Source organism: Pelodiscus sinensis, chromosome 4 (genome assembly GCF_052426305.1).
Source record: "Pelodiscus sinensis isolate ZL-2025 chromosome 4, ASM5242630v1, whole genome shotgun sequence".
Classification (NCBI taxonomy): domain Eukaryota; kingdom Metazoa; phylum Chordata; order Testudines; family Trionychidae; genus Pelodiscus; species Pelodiscus sinensis.
This window is the reverse complement of record NC_143055.1, coordinates 49,381,838-49,406,000: the sequence shown is the minus strand read 5'-3', so window position 1 is coordinate 49,406,000 and position 24,163 is coordinate 49,381,838. Positions and strand designations below refer to the sequence as shown.

The 24,163-nt window shown below is 44.4% G+C and overlaps 1 protein-coding gene across 4 annotated transcripts in view; it reads right to left on the bottom strand.

The window, feature by feature from the left end:
• Nucleotides 1–12,504, bottom strand: part of OCIAD1 (OCIA domain containing 1) — a 28,918-nt gene extending 16,414 nt beyond the window's left edge. The window contains exons 1-5 of one of the 4 annotated variants that reach the window (XM_006113460.5): nt 12,288–12,504; nt 10,064–10,142; nt 7,610–7,663; nt 6,793–6,840; nt 968–1,097 (exon numbers count right to left, since the gene is read on the bottom strand). In XM_006113460.5, the coding sequence (XP_006113522.2) occupies nt 968–1,097; nt 6,793–6,840; nt 7,610–7,663; nt 10,064–10,142; nt 12,288–12,350 (374 nt within the window). In that variant the 5' untranslated portion in view covers nt 12,351–12,504. The remainder of the gene's footprint in view (nt 1–967; nt 1,098–6,792; nt 6,841–7,609; nt 7,664–10,063; nt 10,143–12,287) is intronic. The other 3 variants (XM_006113461.5, XM_089777861.1, XM_089777862.1) reach the window with 3 other exon arrangements.
• Nucleotides 12,505–24,163: the final 11,659 nt, after the last annotated feature.

Here is a 24,163-nt window from a genome sequence, read left to right as displayed (position 1 = left end):
TATATATATATACACATCATCTATTTCTTGTGCTGTTATTTCATATTTATAGTCTGCAGTTAACAGCTTTATGTTGTTTATCCTTTAAAAACAGTCATGAGATTATAAATTCTATAGACTCTTGACTGCTGAAACTTCAAGCCTTAGAAAAAATTACTCAAATACAAATATCTTTGTTCTTGTCTTCTCAAAAACTGATTTTTAATAATCAACTGTATCTTCTTGTTTTGTTCATCTCCTAATCAGATTAACGAATGCTGTGTATTTGTTCTCACTGGGTGTTTGTGGGTCTTTATGTAATTTTTACTTGACATAATTTCTCATCAATTGTATCATGTTCAGTTCCACATTGGCAACATCTTGAATTATCTTGTTTTTTCCTTTACAATGCATTCTACACCCAGATATGGTTGTACCTGTCTTGCCTCATGTATGCGTTTACAGTGCCATATAAAATACAATTTTAAAAGAATAAAACTCCTTTATTTGCCTAGGTCTTGCTAATTGCAAACCAAAATGTATATGCTTAAAATGTATATGCCATTTGTTTAGCATGAATTTAGTTAACTTGAAAATGAAATGATTGATATCCCTGGCTTCAAAGTAATACAGTGTAAGAAGAAAATATTATAGTTTGCACAAATTACTGCTAATTACTGTGTCTCAGACAGAGCCACAACATTCTCATACAATAGTATTTTCCCTCCCCAAAAAAGTAAAAGAGAGGCAGCTGAGTAAATAATTCAATACAGGGACATTTTCATCTGATGCCACTACTTTGTGAATTCATAAAGAATAAGTTTCCTGGAGATAACAAGTTGCTAGAAAGGAAGGAAAAATGCAGCTCTCAAGATAACTAAGTTGCAAATGTAATTCAGATCTTTCTAGAAACTTCTTACAACTTAATTTTTCCCAAGGAAAAAAATTAATAACTTAAAGAAATAAAGTGAAAGAACAGATATCTTACTCATGTGGAAGAGATCTGTGCCTTTGTCGTATACTTTCTCCTATTGGAGAATTCTCCAGTTTCTTAAATTTCTCCTGGCAGATCGACAGATAAGAAATCTTTCCAGCAATATATCCACATATACCAGCAACTTATATGTAAAGAAAACAGAAACTCTGATATACTCTGTACCATAACATCAATATACGTCACAAAAAAGTAGAATTGTTTAAAAATTAACTACAAAGTAAATCATTCTACTATTGACAGTTAACACTGAACACTCAAAATCTACAAATAAAAACCTATTGTTCTTTTTATTCCTTCCAACTTTTAAATGTGTTGCATATCAATTTTAAGCATATACAATAAAATATAATCTATGTGGAACATAAATGAGTTGGTTCACATCAGAGACTTTGTTTTAAATTATCTGACTTGAGTTTTAAGAATGATAAAATAATACAAATTTTTTTATTTCAATATACATTTCAAGTAAACCTCCAAAACAGATCTCAATAAACTAAAGGGGCACAATATATATTACTTTTACATGAACTTTAAAAAAAACATTTTTCCACAGAGCATTTTTTAAATAATATGCATTGTATTTATTAACATTTATTTGCAAATAATTATGTTTTTCCCCACTCTTCTGTTGATGTTCAGAAGGCTTTTTTGGAATGCCTAAGACAACTATCAAACATGCTCAGCATATCCCTCGTTTCCTCTTTTTTCTCCTAATTCTTTCCTGCTCCCTTCTCAGTTACAGCTTTGCTGCTGCTACTAACACCCTCTTTGAAGCACTGAGAACAGTGTCCACTTGATCTCCACCAGGGCAGCATACTAGAACAGTTATATGCGCTAGTGAAGACAACACTATTAAGTAAGGTTCTTTGGTCTGTGTCATCCAGGATGTCATAGCAGATGATCACAATGGTCCTTTTTGGCCTTAAAATCCATTAATGTTTATTCTGTCCATTTAATATCTTCATTGTTATAAACTATTTTAGCTATTAATTAATATTGTGTGTTCTACTATGTCATAGCAATAAGTTCAGTCTGCTATTATATGGCTCAATCTTGCTTTCACTGAAATCAATGGAAGTTTTGCTATTGATTTTAAGCAGAGCAGGTCTGTGTCCATACTTTGCGATAAAGGAAATATACATAATTTTCCATATATTCATCTGCGGAAGACTCTTAGTTGCTTTTAAGGCAAAGAAAGCTTAATTTCTGTTAGCATTTCTTTGAGAACGTTCATATTTGTTGGATGTATCACTGAATTTTGGAAATATGATAGAAAAATGGTGCCCACTGGAACCATACTGTATAGTCTTCAATTACAGGCAGTCCCCGAGTTACGCGGATCCGACTTACGTCGGATCCGCAGTTAAGAACGGGGCACTTCCTCTCCCTGGTCTCGAGCACATCAGGGAGAGGAAGCAAAGCGGCGGCGGAACGCGCGGCCAGCTGACAGCCCAGACGCGTCTGGTCTGGGCTGTCAGCTGGCCGCGCGCTCCGCTCTGCTCCCCCCCCCCTGCAGACCAGGGGGAGGGGGAGCAGAGCGGAGCAGAGCAGAGCGGCGGAACGCGCAGCCAGCTGACAGCCCAGACGCGTCTGGGCTGTCAGCTGGCCGCGCGTTCTGCCGCTCTGCTCTGCTCTGCTCCGCTCTGCTCTGCTCCCCCTCCCCCTGGTCTGCAGATCAGGGGGAGGGGGAGCAGAGCGGAGCACGCGGCCAGCTGACAGCCCAGACGCGTCTGGGCTGTCAGCTGGCCGCGCATTCCGCCGCTCTGCTGTGCTCTGCTCTGCAGGGGGGGGGGGAAGCAGAGCGGAGCACGCGGCCAGCTGACAGCCCAGATGCGTCTGGGCTGTCAGCTGGCCGCGCGTTCTGCCGCTCTGCTCTGCTCCGCTCTGCTCTGCTCTGCTCCCCCTCCCCCTGGTCTGCAGACCAGGGGGAGGGGGAGCAGAGCGGAGCACGCGGCCAGCTGACAGCCCAGAAGCGTCTGGGCTGTCAGCTGGCCGCGCGTTCCGCCGCTCTGCTGTGCTCCGCTCTGCTCCCCCTCCCCCTGATCTGCAGGGGGGGGGGGGAGCAGAGCGGAGCACGCGGCCAGCTGACAGCCCAGATGCGTCTGGGCTGTCAGCTGGCCGCGCGTTCTGCCGCTCTGCTCTGCTCCGCTCTGCTCCCCCTCCCCCTGGTCTGCAAACCATGGGGGGGGGGGGAAGCAGAGCGGAGCACGCGGCCAGCTGACAGCCCAGCAGCGTCTGGGCTGTCAGCTGGCCGCGCGTTCCGCCGCTCTGCTCTACTCTGCTCCCCCTCCCCCTGGTCTGCAGACCTGGGGGACGGGGAGCAGAGCAGAGCAAAGCCGCGGAGCCCGAGGGCAGCAGGATAGCCACGGCGCGTCTGGGCTGTCCCGCTGCCCGTGTGTTCCGCCGCTTTGCTCCCCGTCCCCCTGGTCTGCAGACCAGGGGGACGGGGAGCAAAGCAGAGCAAAGCCACGGAGCCCGAGGGCAGCAGGATAGCCACGGCACGTCTGGGCTGTCCCGCTGCCCCCGTGCTCCGCGGCTTTGCTCCGGACGCCTGTGGTACAGCAGCTAGGGCGCTGCCGGTTGGTCCCGTAGCGCCGCTCTGGGTGCCACTGGACCAACCCAGCAGCACCCCAGCTGCTCTGCCCCAGGTGTCCCCTAGTCAGCAGCTGCTGAAAATGACCAGTGGCTGACTACAGGAAGCCCCTGCCCCGGGCTTCCTGGAATCAGCCGCTGATCAGTTTCAGCAGCAGCTGACTTGGGGATGCCTGGGGTTCTTAAGTTGAATCTGTATGTAAGTCAGAACTGGCGTCCAGATTCAGCCACTGTTGAAACTGATCAGTTTCAGCAGCGGCTGAATCTGGACGCCAGTTCCGACTTACATACAGATTCAACTTAAGAACAAACCTACAGTCCCTATCTTGTACGTAACCCGGGGACTGCCTGTACTTCCAGATACTTCTGGGGTTCATAGCGCCTTTAGACACTATCCCATCCACAGAAACCACTAGAAAACCAGAAGTCAGATGCAAGAAACATCTGTACTGTGGGACCTTGAACAAGGAATTGTCCTCTTCACAATACATTCCAAAATCAGCAAGTCTTCCTGGATGAAGAAGATCACCTTGAACTTCAGGAGAATTAATGGCAGTTTTAACTTGGACCGTGGTTGTCTCTTGCTTTGACAACTCAAGTCATCCAAATCACAGTTCCTAAACTGACTGTATTTACGTTGCAACATCACCTAATGGCCACAGTCATGATAGTGTCAAAAGGAGAAGAAGATTCTCCAGCTGTTGAATTTTTCCAAAAAACCAGTTTCGCAATTACAAAAAAAAATAAAATTTTTGGTTAAAAGCCCATCCTGGTTAAAAAAGGACCAGAAAACATCAAGTAGAAATAATAATAATTCCCCCCTCCCCCCAATAAACTAACAGAAACAGAGGAAGTGAATAGGAATTGATATAAATTGTAAGTAACAATGTGTAGTATATTTATATGGAAAGCTAACCACTAGAGGGATAAATTCAACGCTGGAAATGCTAAGGACAACTAGACTGAATATAAGTTTGTCAGAACAAAAATTCTAACAATGACATAGGTTCATTAAAAGAGACAATATAATTGTTAATAATGATGCAGAAAATGCAAAAGTGTTCAATACATATTCCTGTTTTCCTGTTCTATATCTGTAAATAGTAGAATGACATACCGTATATTCCGGCGTACAAGACGACCTCTGAAGTTAAAAAACATCCCCCAAAAATCGGGGGTCGTCTTGTACGCCGGATGCCCCGCCGCCGGAGCCCCTCCGCGGCTTTGAAAGCCTCGGGGGAAGCCGGCGGCGGGGCATCCCAGGCGCGCATGGGCTGCCCGCCCGCCGGAGCCCCTCCGCGGCTTTGAAAGCCTCGGGGGAAGCCGGCGGGGGGGCATCCCAGGCGCGCATGGGCTGCCCCCCCTCCGGAGCCCCTCCGCGCCGCGCGGAGGGGCTCCGGCGGGCGGGCAGCCCATGCGCCCCTGGGATGCCCCGCCACCGGCTTCCCCCGAGGCTTTGAAAGCCACGGAGGGGCTCCGGCGGGCGGGCAGCCCATGCGCCCCTGGGATGCCCCGCCGCCGGCTTCCCCCGAGGCTTTCAAAGCCGCGGAGGGGCTCCGGCGGGGGGGCAGCCCATGCGCGCCTGGGATGCCCCCCCGCCGGCTTCCCCCGAGGCTTTCAAAGCCGCGGAGGGGCTCCGGCGGGGAGGGGGGGGAGGGGGGGGGAGCCCAGGCGCTCCTGGCGCTCCTGGCGGCTTTGCTCCCGGTGCCTCTGGTCTGCTGGGGACCAGCTCCAGCAGACCAGGGACACCGGGAGCAAAGGAGGCGGAGGGGCGCTGGGGTATAAGATGAAACCCTATCTTTTAATTAAAAAGATAGGGGGTCGTCTTATACGCCCAGTCGCCCTATACGCCGGAAAATACGGTACTAATCTCACATGACAATGAACTACTTTCCAGTCCATTAGCAACTATGAAGGATGTTAAAAATAATCTGCTAAGGATTAAACATTTTTTAAATCAGCAAGCCCAGGTACCTTGAACCAAAGAGGCCTATTTTAATGCATTTTGGAATACTTGGAAAATTTCATAAGACTGGAAGAGCACAACATTGGCACAACATTAACAAAGTAATCAAGCAGGGTGGCCGAGAAACAACAGGTCGGTAAGACTGATTTCCATTGCAGGCAAAATAATGGAAAAAGTGATATGGGATTCATTCAATATGTACTTAAAGGGTAGAAATATTATTAATGCTAATCAACAACGTTTTGTGGACAACTGATCTTATAAAAAAATCTGCTTTCTTTTTTATGAGATTACAAGTTTGATTGATAAAAATAAATGCTTAAACACAATATACTTGCATTGAATTTAGTACCACACAATAGATGAGATGGACATAGGATACAGACCTGTTGATAATCTCTGGGTAAAGATAAAAGGGTTAAAAAACAAGGGTGATTTCATAGTAGGGGGTCTATTACAGAACACCCAACCAGGAAAAAGAGATGGATGAGGCTTTTTTTTTTTTTTTTTTTTTAAGAAAATCATCCAAAGCTCAAGGTTGATGGGGATGGGGGACTTTTAACTATCCAGACATCTATAGGGAAAACACCACAGTAGGGCACAGATCCAGCAAATGATTGGAATATATTGGAGATAATTTTTTATTTCAGAAGGTGAAAGAAGCTACTAGGGAGGAGGCTCTTCTAAATTTGGTTTTAATAAATAGGGAGGAACTGGTTGAAAATTTAAAAGTGGAAGGCAACTTGGATGCAAATGATCATGAAATGATAGCGTTCATGATTTTAAGGAATGGTGGAAGGGAGAACAGCAATATAAAGTCAATGGATTTCAAGAAGGCAGACTTTAGTAAACTTAGGAAGCTGGTAGGTAAGGTTCCATGAGAAGCAAAAGTAAGAGAAAAACAATTGAACATAGCTGGTAGTTTTCCAAAGGGACATTATTAAGGGCGCAAGAGCACTCCATTCCAATAACATAGCTGAAGTCGGCATACCTCACATTGTCTTCACAGGGGAAGGTCAATGGGAGCAAATACTCCCATCGGCTTCCCTTGGCGCTGACCTGAGGTGCACTCATCATTTGATTTAGCAGGTCTTAACTAGACCCGCTAAATCAAACAACAGAATATAGATCTCCAGCACGTAAGTATTGACATGGCCTCAGCTGGCTTCAGTGGAGTTGTTTGGATTTATGATAGAATAATTGATGAGTTTCATTAACTAGATTCTAGTAAGGTGAACTAATATGTGATCATACTTACATGCAACTTTGGGAAGAGAGCCAAACCTTGAATGAGTGGTGAGAATTCCTGAAAATAAGCAAAGTGATTACTTACTAAAAGAAAAGTAATTATTTTAGTAAAATCACAATGGTGAATTTAAACACTGCATTAACATTTAGTTTTTCATGTGGCCATACGATAATAGATAATCTTCTGTAATACACGAGATGTTTTAACTTTTCATGGAGAAAAATCCCAACATTTCTGACTTATAACACAAACCAGAAAGTTTCCTGAAAAAAACATTACAATCCTACCTCATTTATAACAATAATTCTATAGACTTATGTCCCCTCTTATTTGTTTCTTCTGAGATAAACAATCCCAACCTTTTCAGCCACCAAAAGCAAGGTGGGTTTTTTTTAATGTATTTTTGCATTTTAATAGTCCATATCTTTATCTATTTTAGTTACAGAATATTTTTATATGGCATGGCCACAAATAAATACAATAGTCTATATGAGGGGAAACCACTGATTTATATAATGATATTTTAATATTAAGGTATTTTCCATTTCCAAAAATCTACTGTCATCCCTAGATTTCTTTCAGAATTACTGCTTTGTAGATTCCTGCCATCACTATATATTTTTTCTGAATATTTTTTCTTCCTCATACATATAAAGTCTTGCATTTCTCTACTCTTCACATTTTTGCAATATTTTCTACACATATTTCTAATCTATTTACATATTGTGATTTCAAATCAAACTCATGCATGGCAATCTTGTTGAGAGTATAAGTAAAACTTATCTGAGAAACATGAAGTTGAACTAAAATATGATTTAAAGTTTACCTTTATGAATTAATCCCTGAGTGACAATCATGCTTACTGCAGAAATTGGCAGAGCTGTGGGGGAGAAAAGGTAGCTTATCAACATAGTCGGGGAAAAAAAGAATTATAATTTGCAGTCTTTTGAAAATGGTAGATGTTCTCTCTCCTTATGTCTTCAAATCAAGACAGGTCCCTTTCTGGTGACGTGTTAGCCAAACAATCATAAGTTATAGGCTCAATACAGAAGTACTGGCTGAAGCTTAATGGCCTGTGATAAAAAGGCTGTCAGACTACATGATCTAATGGTCTCTTCTTGCTTTAAATTCTATGAATAAGAAAACACTACATTTAGAGTTGAAAAATCTGGTAGAAGGTATTCTCCTAAAACTGAATAACTGCATGGAAGTTTAGTAGAAACTAATTTAGAGTTTCAACAATTTCTCTTCTTTCAATGCAAATATAAAAATAAAATAGTAATGACTCTACAGCATGTTTTAAAATTCCCATCATCACCTACATCAGAGGCAATGTCTTATTTTTTTTAAAAAAAGTCAGATGACCATTGTCCATCATTTACAACCCTCATCATTACTTCCCCTTTCTGAAAGCTAAGGTTCACGAATGGTACTTGCTGCACAACTGGAAATTCAATATTCCAATTATTTCAAACCCATGCTGGGAGCGAGTCCCAAAAATAAGGGGAAAAAGGTGCTTTTTCAGACAAATAGGATCTACCTATTTAGAAATCTACTCCAAAAGGGACAGACAGCTAGCTAGTTCAAATCACAGGGTCCCAATGCATTATGTTCACATAAAAATATACTGTTCAGAGGCTGCTAAATTCTACATCAGGTTCGTTTTTCACAGAATTAAGATGCAGCCTCATAAAAACTATAGTGCAGCAATCTACTCTCAAGATAACAAAGGTACAAGTGACAGACACAAAGCTCATATCCAAAAATGTCATTTCATAATCTCCAGGCTGTCTGTAAATAAAGAAGTGAAAATGGTCTTTTGGATGAGTGGAAAAATGTAAAGTAGTAATGCAATTTTTGACATGAATTCTTCAGCATTTTGTGAAAAACATTGTTTTAATAATTGAAACAAATCACATTGTATATTTGGACGAGCAACATTCTGTTAAAAGAATGCATGATCACAACTTTTCTATGATTCTATGCAGAATTAAGTTTGCTACAGAGTCACCTTTCCAAATCTCAGCCTTCATTGAACAAAATATGTCTAGTGCTCATGGTGCAGAGATTTTTTTTGATGGTATGTCTACATAGCAACTAGATATCCACAACTGGTGCATACCAGCCAGTGTTCTTTTTGTTAAAAAGGTGCCGGTACTCCAGGGGAAAAGTTGTTGAGCGCTGACCTTTTAAGGGACATGGCCCCTTTAAGGCCCAGCTGACTGTCGGACATTTGCATACATAGATGCTGGTACACTCCATTCTTTCCAGGTAAGCTCTGACCGGAGGTGAATAAGAAAATGCTACATTTAGAAGGGCAGTACCGTCACAAAAAAAGCACTGATGCCAGCTAACTCAGGCAGGTGGGAGAATCCTGGGCTCTAGGAAACTACAGGATGGGAGGATCCCAAAGCATGGGCTCCAGCCCAAGCTCAGAAGTCTACACTGCAATGCAACAGCTCCATGAACTAGAGTTGGCTCTCATGGGCCAGCCTGGAAGTTGATGTGTAGACATAACTACTTACCCAGTACCTGGGAGCAAACCCTGCGCGTGGCCCACCAAAGGCAAAGGACTGCTCCAGCCCTGCAGGGGCTGTTAGCTGGCCATCCTGTGCGCAGAGGGCCTGGAGTGGAAGCCCCATACATAGGGAGGAGGGAGGAGAAGGACCCAGGAGCAGGCAAAGACTTCCAGGCAAATGCACTCCCTCTAGCCCCGGCCAATCAGGATCTGCAGATGGGGGAGCACATGATCTCCCTCTGCCAGGGGTGGGCTGCACCTAAAGAGAACAGCCCTGTACCGTCTGAGGTCCCGACCCTTCCAGGGCAGCCCGCAACCACTTCTAAAATGTGTGAAGTGGAGCTCCTTCAAAAATTATTGCCCATCCCTGGTGTAAGCTGAGGAGGGACTTCATGTGTTGCCCAGTGGTGGTGAAGTCAGGAAGCTGACCTCTGATGTGCAAAGAGCTTTACAAGCCTGGGTAACAATAGGAAGCAAAATAGGCCCACAAATGGATCTTAATTGTAAATGCTAGTGGATCAAACATTCAGAAAGATGATGTGACATGCATTTTCATTCCATGATATTACTTTTTTTAGTGCAGAATTTGATTTGAGTGAAGTTGCTCATACAAATAGTCTTTACTCATCTTGAGCAAAGATTTGCAGGTTTTGGCTCTAGCTCTTAAACAGAAGTGATAATGACAAAAACAACATTACAAAGGAGGAAGAAAGAAGGGATTAAAATGGAGACAAACATGATTTATCAGCAAACTTGACTCACATCTATACCAGAAGCTCTCTTCGTTGCATTCCCTGAAAATTCTTCTTTCATCCTCTGTTGGTACGTAAGCTACAGGATTCTTTCATTAGGAAAGTTGAACATTAAATATATTTGTATATGAAAATATTAACAGAATGAAGCTTTTAAAAATGATTTTCTTAATCTCCATACTTTTAGAAAATAGCTGCAATTTAATAAATTGCGATCTTTATTCATCTGTGAATGCCTCATTGGGCTAGCACTATTAACTAGCTAACTTAGTTAGAGTTATATCTATCCAGGTCTCTTGCTGCCTGAGGCATAAATTTAAAGATGCAATAACACTGAAAAACAATCACACAGAACCTTATTCAGACATTAGAAAATAATCAGAAACCCTGTCACACCCTTAAATACCATCCTTTAGGCTACGTCTTCACTGGCAGCTTCTTGCGCAAGAACAGCCGTTCTTCCGCAAAAATTTGCCAGCTGTCTACACTGCACGAGCGTTCTTCCAGAAGTAAATTTACAGTCTAGTGTCAGAAAACAGGGCTTCTTCTGGAAGTTATTCATCTCCCTGTGAGGAATAAGCCCTCTTGTGCAAGAGCTCTTGCACAAGAAGGCAGTGTAGACAGGCAACATGAATTACTTGCGCAAGAAGCCCCTATGGTTAAAATGGCCATCAGAGCTTTCTTGTGCAAAAGAGCATCTACACTGCCATGGATGCTCTTGCGCAAAAGCACATCTCTTGCACAAAAGCACATGGCAGTGTAGACGCTCTCTTGTGGAAGAGTTTTTGCACAAGAACTCTTCCACAAAAGAGTTCTTGCGCAAAAAGCTGCCAGTGTAGACATAGCCTTATTGTATTCTTCCTGCCACAAAAGCCTGGGTACAAAGATCTTGCTGCTTGCCTTAAGCTCAACCGATTCTAACTGTTCATAGTACAGGATCATTGTGGAAAAATCTTAGCTACATAAAACATTAGAGTTATCTGTATAAAGGCTGGCCCACTCCTCTTTCACGCCCCCAAAAAACTTGGAATGCCTATCAGCTCTCTTTTCACAATAATGCTAAGTGATGTATGGCTGTGGTGAACACCTAATACTATGAATAAAAGATACCTTATTCTCAAAAAATTGTATCCTATATTACTAATTCAAGATATATTTCTCTCGTCAACTGAACCTCACAGCAGTGGTACAGCAAAACTTCAAATTACAAAGCGACATAATTAATGCTCAGTTTTTGTCATGGATGTTTTTAATAAAAGCCAGAGACAGGTCATGAGCAAAACCAAAAAACCACAGAAGCCTGTGACCTGTCCCTGGGTTTCACTAAAAATATCCCTGACAAAATGGGGATGCAGGTTCAGCATCCACTCTTTCCAGGCCTCCCAGGTCCTCCTATGTACTGTGGGGAATGAGAGTTTCAGGGTCCCCCACCCCCGGCCCAGATGCTGGGATACTAGGGGGTCCCCATGTCCTTCTCTCCCCCCACCCCGTGGCTGAGAGCTGCAGAATGCTCCAGCCACAGCTGGTTGCAACTGAGCTGCTGCAGGGTCAGGTGTCTGTCAGACACTTCTGGGAAGTTGTAAGATCTCCTCCACCACGGTGAGGGCTGGGCTCTGGCAGAAAATGTCACACAGGTCAAAGAAATCCACAAATTCTGTGACCTCTGTGACAATCATAGCCTTATCCATACTATAGGGAAACGCTACATAAAGAGTTAGCCCATAGTATATTCTATTTATTCAACATCAGTTTGTATTTTAGGCTAGGCTAGTTTATTATTTATGCTTCCAAAAAAGAAGTCTGAGTATCAAAAGCACAGGGGAAAGGGTAGGGAGACTATACAGGTAGCAAATTTCCCTTGCAACTAATTCTAAGGATGTGTTTAGTGCACCCAGCTTCAGTGAACAAAGAGGGGGTTTGCTCAGCGTTTCAATGACACCTCACTGGCACACTCAGATGACACCTTCAGATATTTTATTAAATCTTCCTTATTTAAACGATCCCGGCTTGAGACGCCAGCCCAGCAAACGCGGCAGAGATCGTTTGCTGCAGCAAACCCCGTCACCCCGAACTGCGGCTGGCACGGTGGGGGAGGGGAGCTCCATAACAGCGCAGCGCTCACTGCAACCTCTCGGGCATCACAACCGCTCCCCTCGCGTCTGCCCGGCACCTCAGGGAGCGCCTGGGCAACGGGCTGCCGCAGCTGTTCAGCCCCGAGACAAGGGGCTCCGCACCTGGCTCAGGCCGCCACGCTCGCCTCCTGGGAGGCCCCGCCCTACCTGCCCGGGAGGATCCATGAGGACAAACACGGGGAGGGGACTAGGAGGGAGGCAAAACGGCTCTACGCTGGGGCCAACCGCTCCGACCCACAAAACTCCAGGGCGGGGGAGGGGGACCGGAAGTCCCCCGCGCCAGAAGGTCGCAGCGGCAGGAAGAGCGATTTCACTGTAATGACCCGGATACACACATGGACTGGGCAGGAACGCACGTTCCTACCTGGAGCGCATGCTCGCCTTTCTTCGCCCCGCCCCTTTTGCCCTGACTACGGGGTTGTGAGGTGCAAAGGCCCCGCCCAGGCGCAAGTCTCACCGAGTGGCTGAAGGCTGGGTTCTGCACCTCCCCCCGGGCAGGTGCGTGTCCCTCTTTGTGCCCCAGAGAGCCACGGGCGGGAATGGCAGCCCAGCTCCCTCGTGACGACACAGGGCTCCGGTTCTTCTCTCTCTAAGGAAAGGCTGAGCTGGTTTCCCCATCCCCAGGGGCCCCATTATCCAAGTTTCTGCTAAGCAGGATTCAGATCACTCAGGAAACACAAACGACGCAGGCGCGTGTGACGTACGGTCGCTTAACAGGTTGTGCCTACCTTTTCGCCAGGTGTGCTGTGCAACGTCTTACACGTCGAGCGCGAGCTTGTGCATTGTAGCAGTGCTTTTCCTAGGGCCTTGCCTGTTGCTAGAGTAACTGTTTTGCTTCTCACCTCCCAAAAAAGAGTCTGTTATTCTGGCTGCACAGAAAAAAAACTTCCAAACGTAAATGGGTCGTTGTCGGCATACAACTAGAGATGACAGCCCCCGTAAGTGGGAATTATTCCTTTCTGTAATGGTGTGTTAACTAAGGGAATTACGAAAATTGAAATTCAAGGTCCCAGTCATTTCACCGCACAATGTATTTCCTTCCTTTACTTTGTCTGCCTGCTGGCTTACAGGAAAATTGCATTCTGTGATAAATTCAGGGATATTCATAGCTAAAGAAATGATGAATTCTCAAGAGGTTATTCTTACCATTTATTTAAAAATGGTAATATATTTTTGGTATTGTAACTGACTCGCTGTCGGATGTCACTGTATAGGCCACATGATAAACATTTGCAATACGCAGTAACATGCTCTGTGTACTGTATTAGACTCCAAACTTCAGGCGTGAGGCAGGTTACCAATAAACATCTATTACATAAAAGAAGATTGTTTGCAAAGGCTGGCTAAAAAAAGTGAATGCCATTTAATCTGGGTTTATGGATTTAAATCACCAAAAATCACTGATTTAAATCAAGTTTCCCACTGATACTTCTTCACATATTTCTTCTGGTGCAAATCTGATCACTAAAACCAGTTAATTTACAGCTCAGTACAGTATTTTACAAAATCTAAGAGGATATACTTTGTGTAATTTTTTGATAACTTGAATTTTATTAATTTAGGAAATAGTACATATTATTCATGTTCCGAGTCAAGCTGCAGCAGCAGTACTTTAGGAAAGGTTAAAACTACATCCAGACCTATATGCAGGGGGGAGCATGCAAAGGGTGTGAAATCACCCCTAATGGTTCCCTACGTAAGCATGCTTCAGCCAGTAGGAAGGGGAAGGTAGGAGAGGTGTGCTGCCTGAGCTTCCTTCCCCCATGCTCTGGCCATCCAGGGAAAGGCTGGGGCTGATTTCTTCACTTATTTGGGGGACTGTGGGTGTATATTTACACCCTTGCAGTCCACATTTACAAAAAAGCATCCCCCACAGAAATGCCTGCATATGGGCCTAAAATCACACACATAAACACAATAGCATTTATATTTTATTAAACTAAACCTTAAATCTACATATTTTAGAGAGTCCATTTGTTCAAGAACTCCTCCTAAATGGTAAGAGCTAGGGCCACCAAATTTGGCGTGCAGCTTCCTCTTCTGCTAACTTAGAACAAGATCAGGTTTTGGTTGTGCCAGGACAATCAGAACCCTCTGGAGAAAATGACTTTTCCCCAGAACACGCAAAGGGAGGGGCAAGTCCTCAGAACACTAAATGTATCCTTAAAAGTTCTACAGGTTGAACTTCTATTAACCAGGACTCCCTGATTCAGCAACATCAGTGGTCTGGCAGGACCACAGATGTTTCAGGACCAGAGTCCCAGTGGAAGGCTGGTGGCTGGGCTCCCCAGCTCCCTGCAGCTAGACTTCTAGGTACAACCCAGCAGGGATGCCTGGCGGAACCAGGAGCCTGGGCACATCACTGCTGGGCTGCCTGGGAAGGCCAGAAGCCTGATGCACCACAGTGGGGCTGCCCAGTGGGCCAGGAGCCTAGTGTGCCACAGAAGGGCTGCCCAGCATGGCCAGGAACCCAGCACACTGCAGATGGGCTGCTTCGCACACAGCCAAGAGCCTGGCACACAGTGAACAGGGCTGGATCTGGGCTGCCTGGCTTAGCGGGCTGGGGGGCTGGCAGGGCAACAGAGCTTGCATTGGCAGCCAGGAGAATGGTGACCGGTCCAGGGCTAGGGGAGCCGTATATGACCTCCCCTGGACTAGCAAATCCCTTATTCGGGACTGGTCAGGTCCTGAGGGTGCTGGACCAGGGAGGTCCAACCCACACAACTAGCTCTCATCTTCCTCTCTTGCAGTGTCATTGGATTGACTGTGCTTAGAGTGCACTTAACTTTGGAGTAAACCCCATTGAAAACAAGTATAGGATTGGGTTCTATTTTGGGAAAGCTGAGTTATTCTGAGGTAAAATAGGGAATAGATTTATGACATCACCATTATGGTCTGTGACTATGATGTTCCTAAATAAGAGGCATTTATTATATAATATAAAATAAGTAAATGACACTCAATGGCAACTGGAAACTAGATTTCTCTTACTGCAGTTTTCTGTATTGTATACTTGGTGATAGATTCTAAACCTAATTAACTAATTAAACAAGCCAGAAGGATTAGATAAGCTAATTTTTTTTCCTAGCAACATCCAACAGTAAACAGCTAGGGAATTTACTTGTTAAATCATCCTTATACTAAAAGGCATTGAGAGAGTCTAGAAGAATGACAGATTGCAAAGTCAATTCACATTGTTTTTTAGACATATCCACATCATTTCTCCCAATAAGCAGTTTTCCTTATGATGTTTCATTCTTGCTGTTATACCCTGCATCTTCTTCTTGCACTGCTGTCAGGGCTGTTTCCTCACTCTGAGTGCAGAAGGTGAGGGCCTGTAAGAAAGTTCAAAACCTTCCCTGTACAAGCACTGGTCACAAAAAACTTCCCCTCAGAATTATAATACACAGATTTTGGGGAACTGCTGCCACCATCAAGTGCTTTTTGAGCCCTAAAAACCAAGGGTGAACACATGAAGTCACCCCCAGGGGTATTCCAAGCTCCTTTGTCGCAAAAGAGCTTGAAAAAAGAAAAGAGAAAAGCAAGCTGCTGTCTCTGGTAGCTGACCCCTCAGTTAAAGGCATGCAGATACATACAGACAGTCCTCCTAGGACACAAGAATCAAATCATCACCTTAAAAAACGTGATTTTTATTACAAAACAAAAGATAAACTTGATAAAGCATACTTGGTTGCTAGATGTTACAGAGCAACTAAGGAAAACAAATAAAAAAAAACAGAGAAAATCTCTAGGAAAGCTCATAATACCATCTACATGTTTTGTTAGTCTTTCAAGTGCTACCAGACTATTTGGATTTTTTTAAGTTTTTCATGTTACAGATTAACTCAGCTACCCCTCTGAAATTTCAATTAATCAGCTAAACAAGTAGTAAATGGAATTTCCATCGACTAGTCAATTAGTCAATGAGGAGGGGGGGGGGGCTTGCTATCCTGCTGCACCTCTCCCTATGAAATGTACAAGACCCACCCACCGCTTCTGTACATTTCAAAGGGAAGACCCAGCGGGTTCCCGCTGCCGTGTATATTTCCCTTATACATTTTCCCATTTCCCTGCCTTGTTCCTACAGGCGATTCCTGTACATTTCAGTCTGTTTCATTTCCCACTCGCACCATTTCCTCACTGCCGTCTGTCTCCCTGCAGAGAAGGTGCTAGCGGGAACCAGCTTTTAAGCCTGTGCACCGCCGTATCAGCTCCTGCTCTCTCCCTTTGCTGCCTCTCTCTGATAGACTAGTCAAGTTCCTACTCAACTACCCGATAAGCATTTGGGTACTCATTATCAGGTAGTTGACTAGTTGCTTAGATCCCTAGAAAACAACAGAAGAGCGATGTTGGGGTACTGTGGACTTCTAAAATGAGCACAGAGGATAGAATAGGGAAAGGAGTATCTAGGGATAAGAATTCATAAATGTCAATACCATAAGACAAAGAAACAGCTTGTTAATTTACATAGAGTTATACAAATTTGAATATAGAGTACTACCTGATGATGCAAAAGGCTCCAGTTTCTTCCAAACCTACAATTAATAATTCTGTACCTTTCTAGCCTCAGATCAATTAATTTTGCATTTTGTGATACAGGCAGACCCTGGGTTACGTACAAGATAGGGACTGTAGGTTTGTTCTTAAGTTGAATTTGTACGTAAGTCGGAATTGGTACATATTGTACCCCAGGTGTTCCCGATTCAGCCGCTGCTGAAACTGACCAGCGGCTGACTACAGGAAGCCCGAGGCAGAGCTGCTTTGCCCCGGGCTTCCTGGAATCAGCTGCTGATCAGTTTCAGCAGTAGCTGACTTGGGGACACCTGGGGTAGAGCAGCTGGGGTGCTGCCAGGTTGGTCCCCGCAGCGCCGAGTTGCGGCGCTGTGGGGACCAACCCAGCAGCGCCCCAGCTGCTCTGTCCCAGGCGTCCAGATTCAGCCGCTGTTGAAACTGACCAGCAGCGGCTGAATCGGACACGCCTGGGGCAGAGCAGCTGGAGTGCTGCTGGGTTGGTCTGGTAGCGCCGACTCTTGGCGCGGCGGGACCAACCCGGCAGCACCCCAGCTGCTCTACCCCAGGCGTCGGTGAGAAAAGCCTGGTCTGCTGGGGGAGGGGAGGCTGTGACGTAGTGGGGGGGGACTTGCTGGTTTCTATGGGTCTGTGGTAACCCCACTGGCTGCCACCGGTATCACAGCCCAGAAGGATAGGGATGGGTCATTATGCAAAGGGATCTCTCAACCAGTCCGACCAGCTAAACCCCATGGAGAGGAATAAAGGAAGGTGAATGCTGCCCGGGCTGGGGGGCAGGGCTGGAGGAGAGTGAGTTAGTTTCTGTCTGGGAGCATGGAGGAAGCAGCCTCAGTCACAGGCTGGGGGGTTTAGAAGCCAAGACCCCCTCCCATATCAAGGGGGGGCTGAGGCATCCTAGGCCTACCCTGTAACCTGATGACATCTGTGCTGTGCTGTATCCTGAAGAAGCAATAAACCACCTCTATTCTACCAGCTGGTGGAGTCTGTTCATGCCATTACGGGGGTGCAGGAGGCGAGGGACCCCAACGCGCCGTCACAGGGGCGCACTAGCTGTGCCTCCCCCCCAGCAGACCAGGGAGATGCGGAGTGGCTTTTCTCGCCGTGGAGGACGCGGGCGGCGGATCGCGGCACGTCTCGGCGGTCCCACCACCCGTGTCCTCCGCGGCGAGAAAAGCCGCTCCGTGTCTCCCTGGTCTGCTGGGCGGGGGGCGCTAGCTCCGCGTCTCCCTGGTCTGCTAGGGGGAAGCGCCCCCCCGCGCCGCCAGAGGTGGCGACAGTGGGGGAGGCACCCCACACTAGCTGCGCCCCCCCCCCGTTCGTAACTAGGGGTCCGACTTGCATCGGATTGATGTAACCCAGGGACTTACTGTATTTTAACATCAGTTTCCTGCCTCCCAGGCCACATCAATTGATCCTGGCTCTTTCAGTCCTGCATCCACGATCACATATTAATTCTTCACTTCCCAGTCCCAAACCAATTACTTTTATATTCCCTCATGTCTTATGCCCCTCTACACCTCTGCTCCTGTGGAAGTTTTTTTCTCTCCCAAAGCACAAGATGAGTAGAAATTGCAGGTGCTTCTTATCCTCCCCATCTTCTCACAGTCCAGGAAAAGGGTATGAATATTTTATGATTAAGAAAATATAGCTATTCACGTTGCTGTCTTTGCTATAACATGCTTTTATTGCTGTTTTCTTCATCTTACATCTTTTGCTCCTTCCTACTGCTTGTTCAACCCCCTATTTTTTCTGGTTCAAAAGTAAGTTATGAGTTCTTTGGGGGGCAAAAATTGTTCTTTTATTATATTCGGCATCTGGCACAATTGGGTCCCTGTAAAATACTTTAAGAAAAAGAATGTACTGTACTTACCCAACAACCCATTTAGCAGTGGTCAGATTGCTTGCTGTATTGCTGTATAAGTGGTCTCCATTTATAAAAGTCAATCTATTGTCCATGTCCTGTTTTAACCATTTAATATTTACTACACATAAAACTGTAGATAATTACAATTCCCTTCTGCTGTTGACTACCATAATATCTCACTAAGATGTTTCCCTTATCCCAGCCTCCTTGAGTTCCTGAACTCTGCAAGAGGAAAAATACTCTATGCCTCATAAGATCTTTTGGAGCAGAGCTCCTCTCTTGTGGACCTTATATACCAACCCCATTTGAACCTTGGGTACTCATTTAAAAAGCCTATAAATTTAATAAAGTGAAAAACATGATTAACAATTGAAATATTTAATTGGAATCCACCTAATCACCAAATTATTACACCTTCTTTACCTGAATTCTGCCCTTAAAATCCAAGTTTTTTAATGTCCTGTAGTGACCACAAAGGCAACCAGTTTACTTCTACTATATACATTATATATACATTATCAATAAACTACAGCCTATATTGGAACAGGATACCATACTCAAAGAGGCTCTGGGAGACAGACCCATAGTCTCCTATAGACAACCACCTAACCTCAAGATGATTCTTACCAACCACCACAGGACATACCACACTAATACCAACCCTGGTACCTTCCCTTGCAACAAACCCCGTTGCCAGCTTTGTCCACATATTCATTCTGCTAATACCATTATTGGACCTAACCAAGTGAGTTATAAGATCAAGAACACATATTCCTGCGCATCCAGAAATATAATCTATGCTATCATGTGCCGAAAGTGTCCGTCTGCTATGTACATTGGACAAACATCTCAGACACTTCGCCAAAGGATTAATGCCCACAAAACAGATATCAGACAAGATCACAAAGAGAAAACAGTTTCTTGCCACTTTAACCAGAAAGGATACTCTCTAAATGACTTAGCCACCTGCATTCTGCTACAAAGACCTTTTACATCTGCACTTGAAAGGGAATCCTCTGAACTGTCATTCATGTTAAAATTCGACACTTGCCAACAAGGACTTAACAAGAATTTGAACTTTCTCACCCATTACCAAGACAGTTTCCCCAATTATCACCTGTAATACCATTAACTCACAAACATCCCACTCTCCCTACCTTTAATATCAGCAATTCACAGACACTTACCTTCCTTCCTCCCCCTTCCCCCCCCCCCCCGCATCCCCCTTCTGTTCTGCAATGTGATTTGTCCTTTTCATATTTGTTCATTTTTTTTAATTGTATCCTTTGGTATATATGGTTGTGACTACTTTCTTCCACTATTTGATCTGAGGAAGTGGGTCTGGCCCACGAAAGCTCATCATCTAATAAACCATCTTGTTAGTCTTTAAAGTGCTACATTGTCCTGCATTTTGCTTCAACTACCCCAGACTAACACGGCTACATTTCTATCACTATTCTACTATATAGTCCTTCTTTCTCTAGTCTCTCCTACCATCCTGTCCACTAGGATTTGTGCTGGCTACCTAGCCTTAACTTCTGGGTGCACTTATTATCCTTTCATCTTTGCAGTCATCATCATTTGAAGCATTCTTTATCAGACAATTTTATAAATACCTAACTCGACTCTGTGCTGAAATAGTTTATGTAAGAATTTGTAAACTATTAATAAAATACAGGACTATGTAGCACTTTAAAGACTAGCAAGATGGTTTATTAGGTGATGAGCTTTCGTGGGCCAGACCCACTTCTTGTTAGTCTTTAAAGTGCTACATAGTCCTGTATTTTGTTTCAGCTACACCAGACTAACACGGCTACATTTCTATCACTAAACTATTAATAAAAACTGTAGCAAGATTGGCTAGTTTAGTACTGACAGACAGGAAAATGTGAAAATTCCGTAAGATGCATCAAAGGCATTCAGACTCATCTTTCTAATATGGTGTTCTTTGTTAAAAAATGATGCAATGGAATAATTCTTCATAGATGAGAAGTCAATTTAACATTTATTAATTTAAGTGGGTTGAAAATTCTTTGTATTTGTAATATTATGGCCATGTGAGATGAAGAATTTTTACAGTATTTTAATCCCCAAATTTTTAAAATTTGGCTGACATTTTTTTGAGCTGTCTGGTTGTTACAGCATCTGCAGAAGTACTTATCTACAATGTTTTAATGAGTCATTTCCAATGTGAATGGCATATAGTTAAAAGGTATTTAAGAAGTAAGCAATCAGCACAGTGTAATATTTTTATCTTTAGCATCCAAAATTATTTCATTGTGAATATCTACTAATTTATCTGTGATTCTAAACTCACATCATCCAAAGAGTCAGATTTGATTTTATTCAAAGTTGGAAATACTATACTATTTGAAAGTCATCTTTAATTCTCCAAGATTTAGAAAAAAAATCTTTTAAAATAGACTCTTAGACATGGGGAAAAGACAAATATTTAAGAAGCTAAGCTCAAAAGAGAGATGCATCTCTTTTAAGTAGCCTATTTTTTTTTATAACAAGGTATTGAGTGAAAATTAGTCAGTGAATGGTAATTCTAGTCCTTGTAAATCAAAGTGGATCTTCAGAGCTGATGATGATGATAGAATATAAATGAGAACTGATTAGACTGTCAAGACCACAGGGTTTAAACACTCTGATAACCAGCCACGATCAAGAAGAAACCTCACTATTGTACACTTTTCTTGATACCTAAGAAATGGGAGGGGCTTTCACTTTTCCCTATATCATTTGGTATAGACTACCATCAAACAGATTATATCATGGAAGATGGATAGGTTTATTCTTGTCTGGTTTGGGGAAGAGAGAGAAACCTGCTGATGCCAGGCCCTCCCCCCTGATAATCCTCAGGTTGCCCAGAGGCTCTGGCCCCATTAGCTGCTGGTTGGCCCCTTGACCATCCTGTCCATGGCATTTTGGGGGCATGTGCCCACACACATTGCTCCTGATTGCTCATAGCCCATCAAATGTGCTGTTCTCCAAACCTACTTAGACTCTTCTGGGCAGTTACCTGGATCAGATTAGTTCAGAACACATAGTTCACAGTGTTTTTCTACAGAGTTTAATTAACATCTTTATTTACTCAAATTCACACATTCTCAATCTATTTGAGAGTCCTGGTAAATATTTTTACCCTTATTCAGGAGTCTCCCAGCCAGAGCCGGCTCTAGGCACTAGCAAATCAGGCAGGTGCTTTGGGCAGCACTTTGCCAGGGGCGGCATTTCAGGTAAGCAGCCGGTGCCCTGCCCTGCCGATTTAAAGGGCCGCGGCTGGGAAACGCCGGGAAACACCATGGCTGCACAGTACTGGGAACTGTTTCAAGTTATCCAATCTCAGCTTTCTAGCAATCAGAGGTTTAGGGTAATTTAAAGCTTGGTTTACATTCCTCACCATTGTGGCTAATAGCCATTGGTGGACCTAACCTCCATGAACTAATTTTAGTCCTTTGTGAACTCGGTTATACTTTTGGGCTACGTCTACACTGGCAGCTTCTTGCGCAAGAACAGCTGTTCTTGTGCAAAAACTTGCTGGGATCTACACTGCACGTGTGTTCTTGCGCAAGTAAATTTACAGTCTAGTGTCGGAAACCAGGGCTTCTTCTGGAAGAGTTATTCCTCTCCCCATGAGGAATAAGCCCTCTTGTGCAACAGCTCTTGCAAGAGGGCAAGAGAGCGCAAGACAGGCAACATGAATTTATTGCGTAAGAAGCTCCTATGGTTAAAATGGCCATCAGAACTTTCTTGTGCAAGACAGCATCCACACTGCCATAGACACTCTTGTGCAAAAGCACACGCCAGTGTAGATGCGCTCTTGTGGAAGACTTTTTGAGCAAGAACTCTTCCGCAAAACAATTCCTGTGCAAGAAGCTGCTAGTATAGACATAGCCTTGGAGTTCTCAACATCCCCTAGCAACAAATTTCATGGGTTGACAGTGCATTGTATGAAAAAAGTACCTCCTTGTGATGTTATTTGGACCTGCCTATTTGTTTAGTTGTGTGATCCTTGATTATTGTGTTATGTGAAGGGATAAATAACACTTCCTTACTCACTTTCTCCACACCCTTCATGATTTTATATATCTTTATTTTAACACTCCTCAATCATCTCCTTTCCAACCTGAACAGTCCCAGTCTTTGTGGAAGCTGTTCCATATGCCTAATCATCAGGGCTCGACAATTTAGGTAATCTACTCACCACAAGCGAGTAGATTATAGCCCGGCACAGCACTGCAGCATGGTCTGTGCATGCGCAGCGTGCTGAACCACGCGGCTGGCGAGCGGGGCTTGCTGCAGCTTGGCGAGCCCTGCTAATCATATATGTTGCCCTTCTCTGTACCTTTTTAATTCTAGTATATCTTGTTTTTTAAATGGGGTAACTAGAACTGCTCAATTGCTAAAGGTGAGAGCGTATAATGGCTTTATATAGTGGTGTTATGATATTTTCAGTCTTATTATCTATTCCAGGGGTTCCTAAACTTTTTGACACGGGGACCAGTAAATCCATTCATGAGCTTTTGGAGGACTGGTAACATTAATTTGCATATTCATTAAGCAAATGATGAATATTCAAATAAGTTGTTTCTGGTCCTCCCAAAGACCCCAGTGCCAGCTTTAGCAAAGCTTTTGATACGGTCACCCACAATATTCTTGCCAGCAAGTTAAGGGAATATGGATTGGATAAATGGACTGTAAGATGGATAGAAAGCTGGCTAGACCATGGTTTCCCAAACTTTTTACTTTAGTTGGAATCCATTTTTTTCAGTGCTGTTTTTTGCAGCCCAAAAATATAAATGCATATAAAAAAATAATTAAAAATGAATAAATTTTCAGTCTTTCACCCGGCTGCACCCTCCACCCAGCCTGGGCCAAGGCTTGGGGGACCCGGTGCCACATGGGCACTCCAGGAGGCGGGAGCAGGAGCAGACTAGAGGTAGGGTATCTGGCTAGAAGGGAGGGTGTAAGGAGGGGTAAGGTTGCCAGGTGTCCAGTTTTGTATCGGACAGTCCGGTATTTGAGGGTTCTGTCTGGGAAACAAATTGAGAAAATACCGTACATATAAAATGTCCGATATTTTCTAATTAGGTAAGTTTTATTATTATTAGGTGTATCAGTCTGTAGCTGTGAACTGCCTGGCTGGTAGATGAGCTCATGCTGCGTGAGTGTGTCTACCAGCCAGCAGTTCACAACTACTTGAGGGAGGGTATGGGGGCGGGGCAAAATGGAATCCCCGGGGCCGGACTCACTCATGTGCCCAGGTCTGCATGTGCCTGGGTCAGTCCTGCTTCCCACTGGCCGATTCGCTTCCCCCCTTCTTCTCCTCCCGATCTCCCCTGGCCAGCCTGCTGCCCCCATCCAGCCCTGCTTCTGGCGGCTGGTTCTCCCTTCCTCCTCCTCATGATCTCCCCCGGACAGCCCCCTCCGCCCCATCCTCTGGCCAGCCCGCTGCCCCCATTCAGCTCTGCTTCCAGAGGCTGGTTCTCTAGTCCTTCTCCTCCCGATCTCCCCCAGCCAGCCCCTCCGCCCCTGGCCAGCCCTGCTTCTGCCGCCCACCCACCCCAATCTCCACCGG